The sequence below is a fragment of the Lissotriton vulgaris genome, chromosome 4_1 (assembly GCF_964263255.1).
Source record: "Lissotriton vulgaris chromosome 4_1, aLisVul1.2, whole genome shotgun sequence".
NCBI classification, from domain to species: Eukaryota; Metazoa; Chordata; class Amphibia; order Caudata; family Salamandridae; genus Lissotriton; species Lissotriton vulgaris.
This window is the reverse complement of record NC_141691.1, coordinates 221,985,129-222,003,969: the sequence shown is the minus strand read 5'-3', so window position 1 is coordinate 222,003,969 and position 18,841 is coordinate 221,985,129. Positions and strand designations below refer to the sequence as shown.

Sequence of the window (18,841 nt, the reverse complement as noted above, 5' to 3'; positions counted from 1 at the left end):
TTCCACAACCATCTATGGAACTGTACAGAATGCCTAACCCCAACTATCTTAATTACCACAATACAATCGGGTCTGGAAGTAACATCTTTGGACAATTCACTGTTCCAACATCTAACAGATTCCAGATGTTCAACCCTCTTGATGAAAACGATTGACTGCCGGATACATCTACTGGAGAAAGTGAAATCCATATAAACACCTCTGCTCTAAGTCTAAATAGTCCAACCACGATAGCCGACCCCAACCGCACATGCCCGCCTGAAATTCCTCCTGCAAATGAACCCTCCAGAGAGAACCCCACAATCAGCCCTAACGACATGGCAACGATAGTTAACAGCACCTGTACTGTTGTAAACCATCTAGGCGATCAAATGTCATCGACAGCCACAACAGAAATCATTCCATCCCATGTATCCAGGGAAAGTTCACTGAGGGTTATCACATGGAATGTAGCGGGCTTAGCTTCCAAGGTAAACACACCCGTATGGGATGGCTTTCTTAAGCAAGGCTATGACGTCATATGCCTTCAAGAAACGTGGGACAGAGCAGAAGTACATGTCGAGGGATATTCCTCCTTTAGCGTGCTGGCTGTGGCTTCGCAGGCTGGCCGCGCCAAGGGGGGGTTAGTGACCCTGCTATCTACAACATTGACTGAGTTTTGGGTCAGTAGCCATGTAGTCTTGGGAGATTATGCATCCGTTTTGCGCGTGACCCATAGTGGACCTAAAGATCTAATAATCGTGAACTTTTACAATAACATCGCCAGCCACAGCCAGGGGTTGTTCATCTCTGACATCGAGCAGGCTATTGACACAATGTTATCAAACTCCCCTAAACCAGCGGTAATCTTGTGGGCCGGAGATTTTAACATCAAAACGTGTTCTTATGCACTTAAGGGGGCTTGTGGCCATAGGGAGGAATACTCTGGAAGGGAAACTACCAGCGTCTTCAACCACTTCCCACATAACATCCTAGGAAGTGCCTTGAATAACCTACTGGCCAAATATGATTTGGAACTTCTTGAATGCAATATGAATGCTAAAAATGTTAGATGCCCGACATTCCACGGAAGGAACAGCCAATCATTTATAGACCATATTATCGTCTCCAGCTCTGCAACGTATATAAATGTGTGGGTAATCGAACAAACGGTCAGTGACCACAACAGTGTATCTGTCGAATTACTGGGCTGGCCGTCAAAAAGGAACTCTCACGGCCAACCTATCCAGGACATCTCCGTGGGAAGACCAAATGGGATGAGGGTGAAATGGACAAAAGTTGACCCTACCAAAATTGTCACCAACGTAATCATTAATTGCTACGGAGAAGTGGAGTACTGTTTATCCCCAACACCTTGCCCAGAAATCTTGCTGTCTAAATTTCTAATCATCACACAAACTGTTGAGAAATCATTGACAAGTAAATCACGGGAGCCAAGAAAAGTTAAGACAGCGTGGTTTGATGATAACTGTGCCCAGTCACTAAAAAGGCTAAAAACCTCATTAGATACAAAACCGAGAGACCACTGTAAGATAAGGGAAGACCGTCACAACTACAAAATCGCCCTGGCTACTCGGAAGAGAGAACTACAGGACGAGGCATGGGTTAAATTAGACCAGGCAGCGGAAACAAAAGATCACAAACTCTTCTGGGACACTGTAAACAGTCCGTTCTTAAAGAATGACAACATTCCCGAACTTACCTCGCATGTCAGCTGTCAAGATTGGATTATACACTTCACTGGGATTTTTAACTCCGATTGTTCAGATCCGAATGTTTTAACTGGAATGCCAATTAATTTTAAATGGGAGAAATTATTGTTTACAGTATCTTTAAATGAGGTGCAGGATGCTATAGAGAAAAGCAAGGGGGGGAAAGCCCCGGGCCCAGATGGGGTCCCTGTGGACTTTTTTAAATCTAAGATTGACCTATGGGCGCCTATTTTAACACGTTATTTCAATGCTGCTATTGAGAATGAACTACCTACCTCATGGGGTCAATCCATTTTGGTGCCTCTTTTTAAAAAAGGTTCAAGGGCTGAAGCACGCAATTATCGCCCAATTTCTCTTTTGGACTCGTCATTAAAAATACTGAGTCGCGTGCTTCTGGGAAGATTAGAGTCCTGGGTTGAGGACAATAATGTCCTATCACCCATTCAGTACGGGTTCCGTAGGGGTATAGGAACCATGGAGCAGTGTGTGAACCTTGAGCTTATCATCGGCAAGTACACAAGAGCAAAGGAAGGGCATTTGTTCATGTGTTTTGCCGATCTAAGCTCGGCGTTCGACCTAGTGGAACACATACTGCTCTGGCCAACATTACTCGCTATGGGCGCACCCCCCGAAATCATTCACTTGCTGGCCAGAATGTACAGTAGCCTATCAAGCAAAGTTAGATTTGGACCAAATGGAGAGTGTACCCCCTTTTTTAAAATAGGTAGAGGGATTAGGCAAGGGTGCGTTCTCGCACCCTTGCTGTTTTCTCTTTTTATAAACCAGGTCGATCAGTCCCTACAAGAGTCCTATGCAGATGCCCCTATGATAAATGGCAAACAAATACCCGTCCTCTTATACGCGGACGACGCGGTCCTGATTTCCAGGACCGCGAATGGGCTCCAAAAGTTAATTGACAAATTTAATGTTTTTATTAAAGGCAGAATGCTCAAAATTAATAAGGGTAAGACTATGACTATGACCTGTGGGAAGAAACTAAAGAAAAGTAAGTCATTTTTCCTTGATGGGGATAAACTTGAGTCTGTGAAACATTTCTGTTACTTAGGCATTACTTTCTCTGGGGACGGGAGATGGGCAAACGAGCAATCTTGCATAGGCATGAAGATGATTAGAAACACAAATTGCATCTTCCGATTCGCCTCCAAACTAGGGGGGCGTAGAATAAGGGAGATGATTTCCATTTATAACTCCAGGTGCATGTCCTCTGCCCTTTATGGAGCAGGGATATGGGGATATAATTCCCAGATCGCCCTCTCCATTCAGCAGGAAGAAAATAGGTACCTTAAACGCCTATTATGTCTTCCTGCTTCAGCCTCCAACGAAATTACACATAGGGAGCTGGGCATACACCATGCCACAGACTTGATTGCACTACGTCCCCTCTCCCTTTGGCGTTCTATCTGGGCCAAAGATGAAACCAAGTTTACCCAGGAATTAATTTTAGACTGTATTAAACTGGACCAGCACTTAAAAATCCCCTGGCTAAAACACATTTTTCACTGGTATAATTCCCTTTTTGGACAGGATATTTTTAAAGATACCCCAACAGAATTAGTTTTAACGAAGCGTGACCTTAAAACCACCTACATTGATCATGCTGAAGGGATTAGAATGAAGGGGTATGCCACACAAAGTACTTTTAAACTGTACCTGGAATACAATTTAAATACAGGATTCCCATCATACCTTACATTCGTCAGTATTAACTCCCATCGTTTCGTTTTGGCACGCCTAAGGCTGGGTATAGCCCACCATTTGGTGGCCTTCCCTATTATAAAGAAGCCGGGGTCTTGCCCGTGCCCATGCGATGGGAAATCGAAACAGAGTATCTGCCACTTTTTACTATTTTGCAACTTTTATACTGGTTTTAGAAAATTTTATCTAAAACAATTATTTTTAGAATACAGTACGTATGATATAAGAGCTGCAATGCAACTATTGTTTGACCTGTCGTCCCCTAACATATGTTATCGTGTAGCCACTTATGTTCTTAAATGTATTAGGCACAGGAAATCAATTATCATATGATCTCCGTTGGAAAAGACACCTATTGATCAATTGTGAGCTACTGTCAAACCTTATGCATTTCTCTTATACGTGAACTCTGGTTTTATCATGATTTTAGACCCTGTATCGACTGTTCCTTTGGCTTGTACCCCTCTGGACTCATACCTTTTTAAATTTCTTGTATATATTTGTTGATAAATATGTAACAGATTTTTACAGTTAATGCACTTTAGTTACCCTGGCATATTATTGCACATATTATCGCACTTTATGCCCAGTTCAGGCCTTTCTTTGATTGTATACAATTGCTGCTAAAATACGTGAGAGAAGTTGTAGACATTGCACCTTAGTTATCCCTTGCATAATTTGCACACACTATTGCACTTTATGCTCAGTCTAAGCCTCTCCTTGACTGGTACTACCTCACTTAGCAAGTTTTGCACTACATTTTAAAAATTGTTGCTAAATATAAACGTCCCCCTTTCTTTTGCATATTTTGCACATATTATCGCACTTTAGACCTGGAATAGGTCTCTTGTCTAAATACCATCTATTTGCATGTTGTATCAAACGTTAAAAATGGCTGCTATCTACAAGTGATTATCCCATGGTACATTGATGTGATATGTTTTGCATTAATTTGCTGATTGCTGCTAAATGCTATGTCCAATCCTTGCCTATTTTGCACACATTACTGCACTTTTCGCCCTGTATAGGCCTCTTATTTAGTATTAATCCTCCCGGCATGCCTTGCACCAAACGTGTAAACTGACGCTATATTTAGTGATTATTTTCTCCTTCAGATTTTATCTTGATTGCCTGTACCAATGCAATTGTTTTAGCAAGTTTCATCATTCTTTATAAAAGTGACTTCAATTGTATTTATGGATGTTGCTATATGGTTGTATTTATACAAACCGAATAAAGCATTTTGAAACGACATGGCTGTAATATAACTCGACATTTTAGAGTTTCGCACAATAAATGGAAAAAAAGTAAAGATGCTCACATTTTTAACTGACCTCAGTTTTGCTTAAATAGGACACCATATAAAGTGAAATATACCCATGCAGCTAAAGATAATATTAAGCTTAAGAAATAGACCAATGGGTGATGAGCATAGAAATGTGAATACAAAAAATTAAGTACTTTGTAAAATCGGAAAACTGGGAGACGAATCACAATCATACATTGTTATATTTGCTTTGTTTACATTTTATTACATCCAAACAAACTCACCATTTGTCTTTTATTCTCTATTAAATTTGCTCCAATTATTCCAAGAAAAGACCCGAAACCAAGCTGCAAAACAAATGTAGGCATGAGATGTCTACATCAACATTTCAAGACAGGTAACTAGGTTCACATTAAAACGTTGCTAAATTGTGAATTTACATTTTGTGCAAAAAATAATTTTCATAAAGTTGCTTTTAAAGTGCTTCTCTCATCGAATACTTTTGAAGTCGTTTGTGACGTTTTAGGTGACAAAGAGATACCTGGCAACAGGGGCCGGGGCAGGGGGCTAATGTGGTGGCCACAGGGGAGGGGGGGGGACTAAAGTAGTGGCCACAGGGGAGGGGGCAAGGGACTAAAGTGGTGGCCACAGGGGAGGGGGCAAGGGACTAAAGTGGTGGCCACAGGGGAGGGGGCAAGGGACTATGGGGGTGGCCACAGGGAAGGGGTCAGGGGACTAAAGGGGTGTGTGGTTAACAGGGGTGAGGTTATGGGTTTCTGCAAATGCGCGCTGAGCAAGTTAGGTGTGTTCCGTAAAGAGGGCAGCGAGTGGTGTTAGGGAAAGAAAACGAAATGAATATATAAATGCATATGAGGGTGAAAGCGAGCAAACAAATTGTATTTACAATAAACACATTTGTATAAGAATCAGCTGCAATACGAAGACAGCCCATTCTCAGGTTAGTGAGTCATGTGGCACATGGAAGGATCTATTATTGTCTACATCGTGACGCAGGGCAAGGCCTGGGGGTACTAGGAATAATTGCAGTCCAAATGATTATTTTCCCTAGGTGGCACCTGCACCACCTGAAAAAGGGGAATTCTGGGTAATCCCTTGTTACCTCGCGTAAATATACAGAACAAACAGTGAACTCTCATTTTGAAAAAGGGTTCATTTGGATTACAATTGTGCCAGGCTATCCAGGGGTACAGGAGGCCTCACCCCTAGACCCCACTGCATTTCCTAAACAAGCTGCACATTTGAAGCTGGCCAGTGGAGAAAACCCAGGGTATGTCCTCAGCCCCCCAGTCCAGTGGGGGCAGACAGCGGTCACTGCCTGCTATATGCTCACTGGCGCCACAGCCAACCCAGCACCATCCTTCCACCCCACCAAACCGTCCCAGAATCAGATGAAGAAGGCCACCACCCAGAGCTGTGGGGCAGGGGGTTGGCAGCCCGTGTCTGGTATGGTACACAGACAAAATATCGATTTTTAAATATCGATATACAAAAATATCGAAGTTTAAATATCGATGGGACAAAATATCGAAGGTAAGTAATATCGACAGTCTTAATATCGATATTAGTATGATATCAGTAATATCGAAGTTTTAAATATCGATGTCAATAATATCGAAATAAATAACTTCGATGTTACTAATATCAATTTTTAAATAAATTTAGTGTATATTATATTGTATTTGTTATGTTTTATTATTTGTTTTTAATGTAATTTAATTAAATATTGTCTTTTACTACTGTAGCGGGTTGTGGGTTTATAGGGGAATAGGGTGGGGAGTAATTTAATTATGTTAAATTAATTATTAATTAGTAGGAATTATTAATTAATTAATTGAGAAATAATTTTTAATTAATTTTAATTAATTGATTAATTGATAAATATGTTCTGTAGCGGGTTATGGGTTTATAGGGGAATAGGGTGGGAAGTAATTTAATAATAATTAATTAATTGATATATGTTTGTACATATTTTAATTAATAATTAATTGGTAATTAATTTATATTAATTAGTTAATTAATTAATATAATTTTGTACATATTTATAATTATTAATTAGTTGGTAAATAATTAATATTAATTATTTAATTACATTAATTATGGTAATTTTTTATATATAATTTTATGTTATTCTTAATTAATTAATTGGGAAAAATAATATTAATTATTACATTAAATTAATTACAGCTAATGTGCTAATATATTTACTTTATTGTTATTGTTAATTAATAATTAATTGGTAATTAAATAATATTAATTAATTTTGGGTAAAGGAGTATTTTTAGGGTTCAGGGTCAGTTTTCAGTTTTTGGGTAAAGGGGTATTTTTAGGGTTCTGGGTCAGTTTTCAGTTTTTGGGTAAAGGGGTATTTTTAGGGTTCAGGGTCAGTTTTCAGTTCATGGGTAAAGGGGTATTTTTAGGGTTCAGGGTCAGTTTTCAGTTTTTGGGTAAAGGGGTATTTTTAGGTTTCTGGGTCAGTTTTCAGTTTTTGGGTAAAGGGGTATTTTTAGGGTTCAGGGTCAGTTTTCAGTTCATGGGTAAAGGGGTATTTTTAGGGTTCAGGGTCAGTTTTCAGTTTTTGGGTAAAGGGGTATTTTTAGGGTTCTGGGTCAGTTTTCAGTTTTTGGGTAAAGGGGTATTTTTAGGGTTCAGGGTCAGTTTTCAGTTCATGGGTAAAGGGGTATTTTTAGGGTTCAGGGTCAGTTTTCAGTTTTTGGGTAAAGGGGTATTTTTAGGGTTCTGGGTCAGTTTTCAGTTTTTGGGTAAAGGGGTATTTTTAGGGTTCAGGGTCAGTTTTCAGTTTTTGGGTAAAGGGGTATTTTTAGGGATAAGGGTCAGTTTTCAGTTTTTGGTTAAAGGGGTATTTTTAGGGTTCAGGGTCAGTTTTGGGTTTTTGGGGTACAGGGATATTTTTAGGGTTCAGGGTCAGTTTTGGGTTTTTGGGGTACAGGCGTACAGGGTAAAAACAAAAAAATATTACATTAAATCAAATAAATAACTAAAAAAAATTTACATTAAATTATTAAGTGTTTTCTTTATTTTAAATGTATTTGTATTAGTTTTAATTTTGTTTTAATATTTTTATTTAATATTTGTAAAATTATATGTATTTTAAAATTATTTTTACATTATTATTAATACATTTAAAAAAACGATATTTTTGATTCCGATATTTTTGTACTACGATATTATTTTTTTGATATTTTTGTACTTACCTTTATGAAGATAGGATTCCGATATTTTTGATGTCGATATTTTTGCTCCGATATTTTTGCATTTCGATATTCTGTCTGTCGATATTATGTCAGACATTCGTCTGGTATAATTCCACATGCTTAGTGCAATCCCCATCTCTACATTATAATGGCAGGCTGAGTGATGGGGTGATGGTGGAGGGAAGCTACGACCTCCTTCCTCTCATAACTTTCAAGTTAGGTAGAGTTTTGGGCTAGGCCAGTTCACTTATTTTGCAACCGCTCCAGGCAAAGGGAAATCTTTGACACTTGTGTAAATGTAAATTGATACTTGTATAGCGCACTATTCACCCGCAAGGGTCCCAAGGCGCTTGTACGAATACCGCTGTGGAACCCATCCTGGCTTTCCCTGTGAGGCGTCCACTCCTGGGCACCCCCAATGTGGAGGCCAGGCACCCTTAGCGTTGTGGGGGCCGTTGTGGAGATTAAGCAAGCTATTGCCCAGAGTTGCAGAGTGGGACTCCATGATTGGAATAGGCACCGAGGCGAGAATTATCAGGTCCGTGGAATTTTGAGCCCAAGACCCGCCGAGGCGGGGAATTGAACCCTGGTCCCGGGCTAGACCTCTGCATCAGGGTCTGCCGCTCTAATCATTGAGCCACACTTCTCCTCCACCCCCAGCCCAACAAGATATATTTTAATGTAGTTGGTAAACAATACAGACAATAAATAATGAGATTGAGATCTAACAGATCTCAAAATGTTCAACAACAAAAAAACGTGAACAATTAATTAAATTAATAGCACCAAAACTCAAAAATAGACAAAAGCATACAGACCCAGTATGATATCCCAAGGCAGATAGAAGAAATTTGTCTTGAAAAACTGCACAAAATGCATACCGTTTGGAACGCAATATCCATTGGAACTTTGTGAAGCCTTTTTTCTTTTTTTTTTTATGGAAAAGAGTGGAATGAAAAAATGTTTACTCACAGTAGACTTTTAGGTCTGGCTACAGACAGCATCACTGTGATAATATGTCATGTTATTCTTAAAAACTACAATACTCCGATGAGAACTATAGAGATAGAGTGGTTTTGGGTCAGCCACTTCCAGCTATGGGCTTTCATGTGTTTGTCATGGTTTGGCAGCTCTTAAATGACAAGTTAATCAAGGCCAGGACTTTTTGCATTTCCTCACTTACGTTCTCCTTAGATTTTAACGCTGGGGCATCTAGTAGTACTTTTGGTGGACAAGAACTATTGTGTGCTCATGTATTTACTTTGATGCCATGATGACGTTTTATTTGCTAGTTAATGGTTATTTTAGGAAGAGCTGCTGTTTGGTTTATAGAGCCATCACAAATTACCAAGTTGTAGGGTAGTGACGGGGACCCCCAAAAAAGGGTTAAGTGAGACAAATCAAGAAGATGGGGATTGGGAACCAATTTTCTTTTAACAGAGTGCTTGTTTGTGATGGTAGCTGCAAGGATATCCCCCTCCCCAAAGAAAATAAACACATATGTAATAAAAGGTAAATATGAGGGAGGAGCAGAGTTGTAGGAAGGAAAGAGACAGAGCATCTGATTGAAACATACTAGGAACAGAGGGAGAGGGGTGGTGAAGACTGAGGGGGGGTCTCCACCCAAAGAACAGTAGCTAAATAAAAAGGTTTTAAAAAAGGAAGAAAGGAAAGACAGGGATAAGAGTCAGGCAGAGTAGATTGGATGGCAAACAGGATGAATGCAGTCCATTGGAATAAAAGACAACTTTCAGAGATGAGCCGGGGCAATACAGTGGCGCAGCGCCAGGAGGAGGCGAGAGGCCTCCACCACCAACCAACTGCCCACATCTTGGTATACCTACTGTCCAGACTGACTGACCATTCGGCCTCTACTGAACCTTCATTGCCATTGGGTAGTCTCGACCCGCCCCTGCCTAGAGAACCCATGGAACAAGGCCCCCCCTTTCCCTTGTCCATTTCCTTCCTGATCCTCCCATCACTAACCTGTTCCCCCACCCCATGCCCAGTTCTAATAGCTCCCATTGGTTGAATCTTTTACCACACTTATCTCAGCACAAGCTGCTCCTCTTTATCACTAGGCCTGCCCCTCTACCGGCAACCTTGCATCAAAGCACCTCCACTACTGCCCAGGCGTATTACTGCCTATTGCTGTGCATTATTTCATACTGTATGAGGTGTTGGGATATTATGTGATGGGGTACAATGGGACCTGCTTTTACCACTGTTTGTATTTTTGACAAAATGCAATGAAAATCGATTTAAAAAAATCAAATATATTTTGCAAAACTGTAAGTGTCATAAATCTTTAAAATGATGAGAAGATTCAAAGAAAAGGGTTAAAACACGTTGCCAGGGATCCAATACAACAATTCATTTTTTAGAGCAAGTGCTACCTGAGTTCTGTTGAAGCTACTGGATTCTGAGCTGGGACTAAAATTCTTAGTCTATGAAATTACAAATCAGTCTGTTGGGAGCTCTAAAATGAATATTTTTCGTGAGGAGCGGGGACAAAAAAACTTCCCTGACTGGGGTAGCTCTGCCACTGTTCAGTTCTCTGGACGGCCTTGTGTTAGTCCTCCGGTGGACTCCATAATATAGGATTCCGGTGAATGTGCTCCACAGATTTTGACCACATTCACCGGCAGAGGACACAGCTCTGCTGGTCAGCTGGTGTACTCAATATCTATGCCCCCTCAAACCATGGGAGACAGACTGCTGGTGCAACTGCATCAGTTTATGGGGACCTTTGATGGCCGGACAAGAAGTAGGATCAAAAGAAATTCTGCAGGCGTGGCATTCCTCAGAAGGATGAGAATTTATATTGGCCGAGGCATAGACACAGGCAGGCTGCAGACCGAAGGACATACAGCGAGGTACAGCTTGAGCTTCGAAGAAGTGAATCACCACCAAGACTATGCAGACCATCTAATAACAACAACCAGAAGTACAATTTATTGTTGTGTAGTTCCTACAAACCTATATAGGATCTGTCAGCTTAGACAACATAAAGTAAGGGATTGGTGTTCAGACTGATTCCAGACACCCCCAAAGAATATGTTAGCCTTTAGACCAGCTAGCACACTGTGCCACCATAAGCCCCCTAACCTTACAAAGGAGTGAATAGTTTCTGGCAACTATCAAACATGACAACCGTTGATCCTTCAGGGATCGTGGAAACAGTACAGGACCTTTCACTCAGTCACTCGTGCTCACTTGGTCTCAGAGAGATACACAGAATAAACAATGGGTATGTTTTCAATAAGCCTTTTTGTTAACCATCATCATTCTAGTATAAAATATGTTTGCTGCGACAATCATTAGACAGAAACAGATGTATAAGATTATAAGCACCAACAGAGTAAATAAAAGGTAGAATTCTACCATGGTGCTAAAACAGTGAATATATGGAGGCATATAGATACATATCAGTAATCAAGCATACTCCTAAGATGTAAATCCTATCTAAATGTATCTAAATGTATTTTATTTTTTTATTATTATTACCATTTACTTAGCTCAATGTATCATCCCCAGGGGGATCTCTTGGTGCCGCAGAAACAGTCAATATTTAGCCAAGCACCGTCCGGTTAAAGGTTGAACAGCCAAATTTTAAGAAGTTTTATAACCTGAACTTGGTTAGAGCAGTAGCGAATGAAAAGTGGCAGCTTATTCCAGTGGTGGGGTGCTAGAAAGGAAAAGGCACAACCACCCAGTCTGATTTTATTAATACATTTGGGACATAGAAGTAACTGGTCTATAGATCTAAGTAGCCATTTGGGAGTGTATGGCTGAAGTTTATTTTTCAGATAGTCTGGACCCCTTCCCTGAAAGGTATTAAAGACCAGACATAAGAGCTTGGACAGGGCACATGTTTTTTATGGGCAGCCAGTGAAGCCGGTGATATAGAGGTTCAGATGGTGATCATAGAGGTAGGTTGAAGACAAGGCCAGCTGCTGAGTTTTGCACCACCTGAAACCTCCTGAAGACGCTTTCATTCATAACGAGCATTGAGGCGTTTCCATTATACAGGGGGTTGACTATCAGAGCCTGAATCATGGTTTTTCTGGCAGAGAGGGGAATCCAAGGAAACATTTTCTCAATCATGTGCATCAGGCCAAAACATGTGCCAGATATGCTTTTAACATGATCACCCATGAATAAACACTCATCTAATAGGACAGTTAGAATTTTTGCGCATCTTTTATGAATCGGGGTGGTGGGGTCCTAATTCTGGGGGCCACCAGTCAGAAGACCATCTGCGTGGGCTTTTCCAAACAAGATAATCTCAGTTTTGTTTGTGTTGAGTTGGAGAAAGTCCGCATTCATCCACGCCGCAATCTTTAAAATGCAATTTTTTAATTTGGCCGTGGTCATCGAAGGATCAGTGTCCATAGTCATTATCAATTATGTGTCATCCGCATAAGAGATGGTATCAAAACCACATGCTCTGATAAGCCTGGCCAGGGAGGATACTTAAATATTAAAAAGTGTGAGACTAAGAATCGAACCCTGAGGTACCCCTTTGTCTAGGGTTATAGACTTTGAAATGAATGAGTCCAGTGGAACTACATGTGTTCTTTCTGATAGAACGTTTTCCAACCACTGTAATGCATTTCTACAGGTACCACACTCCATCAGTCTTTGAACTAAGATCTAATGGGAGATGGTATCAAAGGCTGCTGATAGATCTAGGAGCTTCAACATAGTGGGAGTCCCCTTGTCTAGAGCTACCTTGATGGTATCTGTGACTTCTGTGGCGCTATGAGAAGCACGGAAACCTGTCTGAGAGGTGTCTTATATTTATTAGACTCTAAGTAGTGTGTCAGTTGGTCATTCAATACAGACTCTAAGATTTTAGAAAAAGAGGGAAGTAATGAAATGGGTCTGTAGTGCCGCATATCCATAGGGTCGGCCGAGGGTTTTTTAAGGATAGGACTAATTCATGCTGTCTTCCATTTATGTGGAAGGGTGGCAGTCTTTAGGAAGAGGTTACAGATGTCTGTGATAGGGGTAGTTAGAACCAAGGCCAGGGAGGTAATGACATGTAGAGGGGCCAGATCCAAAGGGGAACCTCCTTTGATCTTATTTAGCCGGGTCTACACTTGGTCGGAAGTAACTGAATTGAAAAGTTCTAGTGTAGGATGATTGTCCTCTGTCTCAGCTGAAGGGGTATCAGAGGATATCTTTGTGTCCTTGTTCTGAAATGAGTTATAAATTATATTAATCTTCTGTTCAAACTGGTCTGCAAGATTATCACATAACTTTTAGGAAGAGGGAGTGGACGAGCTGTCCACAATAGGGTTTGTGAATTCTTTAAAAATTAAAAAAAGTTCTTTAGAGGAGTTGTTTGCAGCCTTAATTCTATTCCCTAAATGGGCTTTTCCAGCAGTGTTACAATTTTTCAGATATGCCCTGACTATGATTTTAAAGGTAAGTTTGTCCTCTTCCAATTTAGATTTCCTCCATTTTTGCTCCCACTTTCTGCAAGAGGATTTTTCAATTTTCAGGGTTTCAGTATACCAAGGAGCTGCATGGATTTTAATCTGGGTCTTACATAATGTCATGGGAGCAATGATGTCAAATGCATTAGAGAGTGAGTCCTAAAAAACTATTATTTTTTGGCTCGCAATCCGCAAAATCTTTTACGCCTGGTGGTTTGAATATTGAGATGGTGGCGCCACTTTACTCCTCGGTTGTGAGAGTTTCCGAGCAATAGAAAGTGTTCTGCTATATTTAGGGGTGTTAAGAGCAAACTTTAAGGCTAGATGGTCCGTCCATGTCAGGGCCATGATGGGGGATCAACTGATATGTTCAAGGTATTGGTAAAAATGGCATCAAATGTATGCCCTGCTATATGTGTAGGACTGAATACTTTTTGGTAGAGACCAAGAGATGCCATAGCAGCCAACAGGTGGTTGGAATCTGAATCAGACTGGGTATCAAAATGATAGTTAAAATCTCATAATTATAAAAAATGATCTTCTTGGTGTCTAACCATTCCATAAGCATTGACCTGAGAGAAATGGCCAGAGAGAAATGAAAGGATCGTAACAGGAAGATAATAGAATAGCTTACAACATTAAAATATTTAAAAACAGTTTACTGGGAAAATTAGCAGCATGTACAAATTATGCCTATAATTTACAGATTAGGCTCTGTTCAACAAACCCCTAGTGAATGGCTATATCCGCCTGATCCCTGCAAGGCTGCGCGCCCGCGTCAGGCCTGGTTTAAATGGCTAGGCCAGAGTCCGGACAAAATGAGTAGTGGGGGACGACTAGAATGTCAACCGCTCAAGATGGCAGCTGCCGACGTCCCAGCCAGCCTCTACCGTGTCCGACTCTCTCAACTCAATCGGCACAAGGAAGGGCTGTGGTGGAGTGGGCTGAGAGAAATGAAAGGATCACAACAGGAAGGTAAAAGAATAGGTAACAATATTACATTTTTAAAAACAGTTTACTGTGCAAATTAGCAGCATGTACAAATTACGCTTATAATTTACAGATTAGGCTCTGTTCAACAAACCCCTAGTGAATGGCTATAATCGCCTGATCCCTGCTACCTAGCATGTACGTGAGTGTAAAGCCAAGAAACCCCCAGGAAAGAACTGACAACATTACCTGATGGGAGAAAACGAAGGATCCTGTCTGGTTCTCGAGTTGGACACCCTGCAAGGGATGTCAGACCACTGCATGCTGGAAGTTCTGCGTGCAGGAGAACCAGCCTTTACATCGCATGTGGTACAACGCATGCGATTACAACGCAGTCATTACAACAACTGTGTTGTTACAACGCAAACCATTACAATGCATGTTGTTTCTACGACTTGCTGTAGGGGGCGCTGTGAACTAAGGAATAGTATAATTTACCATTCCAACGCCTTCCCTACTGTTGCACAGGCTGGAGTTGGAATAGTAAATGATACTATTCCTAAGTCCAGCGCACCCCCTACAGCAAGTCCTAGAAACAACTTTTGATGTAATGGTATGCTTTGTAACAAAGTGGTCGTTGTAACAACGGCCTTGTAATCGCATGCGTTGAACTGCATATTTGCATGCAGGGACCTCAGGGTCTTATGTCAGAGTGGACGAGAAAGCAAAACACACGCAGTTGATGGACGGAATGCAGAACAAATCAAAACATTCACCCCCAGTCAAGAGATCTGGGTTAAAACTATCATTCTTTTGCTCACCATGCCATCCCAGTTTAGACCTGGCAATATGCAAATTAGCCTTGAGCCTGTGCCTCATGGGAACAGTCCAGCCCGAACCTGGTAAGCCAGGTCCTCCCTGGACCGGAAACAAGCATTCTAGGACCGGTTTCGGGGTATCACCCCTCATCAGCCAGGATAACTTGAATCTAGTGGAATAGTGAACCTGGGACCCACGTCTGGGCATAGCCAGAGCACTTAGGGGGAGAAAGCAAAAGACACACAGTTGATGGACGGAATGCAGAACAAATCAAAATATTCACCCCCAGTCAAGAGATCTGAGTTAAATATATCATTCTTTTGCTTACCATGCCACCTCAGTTTAGTCAGTGTGGAAGCTTCTCCTCTCACTATCTAGTGTTTGGTATGTTTTTTTTATACCAAAAAGATAGCCTCAGGATTCCTTACACAATTGATATGTTGGGAGTGTGATTATGCAAATGAGCTTAGAACAATACCTGCAATTATGCAAAGTAGCTCTTTCGCCCTAGGATGAAGATGACCTTGGCTTTTACTCAGAGTATTTTCATGCTGTGGTGTACGTCACGTGCAGGGGACTTTTTAAGAATCCTCATGCATAATAAATAAGGCTAGTTTCCACGAAACAAATCGACTTTTATGCAGCACATAACTGGGTAAAAGGTCAGTGCTAGAACTGTTATGCAGAGCAAGGTAGGACAGATGTATATAAAAGGTTGTGTGGCTACCTAGGCCTGGTTTGGGGTACATTGGGGTTCATAACACTATGTAATCAGTTATTACAGGATGGAGGACCTGCAGGCAGCTTTGCATGACCAAGTACAGTGAGATTGAATGAACCATATAGTCAGTTCCGCCCCTGACTTTTTAGGAGCATATGCAAGTGAATAACTATCCTCCCCCCACCCAGGGCACCAGTGGTACTGCACAGTAACCACTGTGTAGCCTTTAACTCAGAAAAAAGGCCTTACAACCATTCACATCCATAGGCATATATTTAAGAATAGCAGATTAACTTGAGATGTTATTCATCCTGTGTTTACTTTGATATTCATTTTCCCCTCTGTTCAATTCTTCTCTATTGGTTTTCAGTTTTGCACAGGCATGTAATGTTTCCAGAGGATCTCAGGGGCAGTTTGGGGGTACCTATTTGTCTATGAGCAGTGGTGCTTACCTGGAGACTCCGGGTGTTCAACTATTACTCAGCGTTTAGCATGACTCTAGTATTTTTCGGTGCATGTAACAGCCCAGCAGCCTTTCTTGGATCAAGATTATGCAGGTGAGGTCTGTATCAAGAATACTCAAGCAAAGTGTGTTACAAATAAGCCAAAATGGTTTATTTCACGTATGTTGCAGCAAGGCCTATACAATATGGCAGATTGATGTGTGTGAATTAATGGAAAAGGAAAACTGAGAAACCACACTGGAGAAAAACAAATCATGGAAAATCAATTTTAAGGAAAGAAAATTTAAGGAAAAATATATTTTTTTTAAAACACTCATCATAGGGTGAGTTTAGGACCACTGTGGGGTTTTCGGATACAGGAATGGATAATGTTTAGGGTGATGGGGAGTTCTTAGGGGTTAGGAATAATTGGAGTCTGGCCATAGAATGGGTTTTTTAGGGTTCAGAGATGGGTGACATGTCGGGTGTTGAGGGGTTTATAGGTTTCACGGATGAATAGTGTTTTGGTGTGTGAGGTGTTTTTAGGATTCAGGGATGGGGGAGTGTAAGGGTGTTAAGGCATTTTAGGGTTCATAGATTAGCAGGCGATAGGACGGGTGAGGGGTTTTTAAGGTTCAATTATGGGTAGTGTCTGGCGTGGTATGGTGAAGAGGTTTTTTTTTTTTTAAAATTTTTGAAAACCTTTATTCGTGCATCAAAGAAATACAAATAGTGGCCTACAACCCTCAGGCCGGCCACAAAACTGTTGAGCACAAGAGCATACAATACGGCGACGCAGTAGCATATCAATATCAATGAGCAAGCATTTAGCAGTTACACTGGGGGTAACGTGTTACCGCGCCTCAGGAGTGATGAAGGTTAATTTTTAAGGTTTTCATAGCAAGCATCAATGTCCAACTATTCCATTACAATAAAGAAAACATAAGCGAAGAAAAACCAGGGTACCTGGAGACGTGAGATAGCAGTAATGATAGAAGCACACACAGCCCATCTGCTCAGATGACAAACCCCACCCTGCGGCATGGCGGCCAAAGTGTACGCCACAGGAAGGCAGACCCAAAGCCCTGACAATGATCCACCGCCACCCGCCCGCCAGCAACATCAACACGAACCCAAGAGAGAAAAAGGAAGAGATAAATAAAAAGGAAAAACAAGGCACCAGAGGAACAAAAAGAAACGAAAAACCCATCCCCCAACCCCCACCCTACACGCATGCGAAGGCTACGGCCTATCCCCCCCCTGCAGCGCGTCTGTCGCCCCATAAACCCGAAATATAGAATAGAGAATAAGAGGAAGAAAGAAAAATATAATATCACCTTAGATATAGGGAGCAAGAAAAGAATTTCTAATCTAAAAACTCCCATAAAATAACTAACCCCGGAGGAGGGCCATATGGACTAAGTCCCGTTCGCCACCACCCGCTCAAGATCTACACCACAATTACTATATCAGGGCATTACAAGAGACCCTGTCACGAAAGAGGAGGGACTCCTAAGCAGAGCCCCTACAGACATCCAGACTACGTCCCAACCCGAGTCTCTCTCAGCTGATCAGAACAAATATAGTACCACCCTCAGTCACAGTTGCCCCCGGGTTCCCAGCCACCAATTACATCCACATCGTGTGAAGAACCAAAAATCTGATGCATCAGGTGAAGCCCGAAATGAAAACAAACATGTTAAGTAATAGCAATCGCAGTCGAGAATAGGGGATCACACAAATGTATCAACACCAATGTGGCAGCAAGTGTTCCAGTCCGGGTCCCAGCCAGTCAATCAAGCAAGAGCAGCGGGAGAGACCACTGCAGCCCCGGTCGAAGCGTTTGAAAAGGTCTAGGAGGGCGTCCATTAACAAGAAAAACAAGCTTTCCTAGCCCTGGCCCGATTTCAGGTGTCCCCCTGTACGTGGCTCCGGAGATAGGTCCGCCCCATATAAAACAAAGGGGTAAGATTGCCGCCCTCGGCATAAAGAAGGTCCCCTAACACAAAATGGACGCCACCAGCCAGATGTAAAGATAGCGATATGGAAGAGTGCTGCTCCCAGTGCCGCCCAACAGTGAATAAACCAGTTAAATAAAATCTCACCCCACTTGCGATATACAGTCAAGGCGAGTAGCAACAGAGCCAGAGGATTCACAAGCAGGAACAGCGATTTAGTATCCAAGAATGAAAGCTGAGGCAGGGTAGGAAACATTGTGGCAGCGGAGGTACGGATTGACCATAGTCCAGTAGAATAGTCTCTGTCAGGAAGCTGTTCCAGTTCGCAAGCAGACGGCAACATTGTTGCAATGGCACTGCAAGGGGGGTAGCGGTCGGTGCAGCAAGGGGAGCCGTCGACGTTGTACTCTGAAAACCGAGAGCGGCTACATCCAGCTTCGCGCCGAGAGCGCGGGAACATTCAAGCCATTCCGCCCGTAAGTCAACAATCGCTTCGAGAATGGTGGCGGCGGTGGGGACAGGCGGCTGACTCAAGGCATCCACAGTCCGCAACGCGCCCCAGCGATCCACATGCCTTCCAGGGCCATGCGGGGCGACC

General features: G+C 41.8%; 1 protein-coding gene across 2 annotated transcripts in view; it reads right to left on the bottom strand.

Annotated features, from left to right (window-relative positions):
- Nucleotides 1-18,841, bottom strand: part of TMEM255A (transmembrane protein 255A) — a 290,132-nt gene that overhangs the window by 117,299 nt on the left and 153,992 nt on the right. For both annotated transcript variants that reach the window (XM_086918520.1, XM_086918521.1), the window contains exon 3: nt 4,980-5,042. In XM_086918520.1, the coding sequence (XP_086774646.1) occupies nt 4,980-5,042 (63 nt within the window). The remainder of the gene's footprint in view (nt 1-4,979; nt 5,043-18,841) is intronic.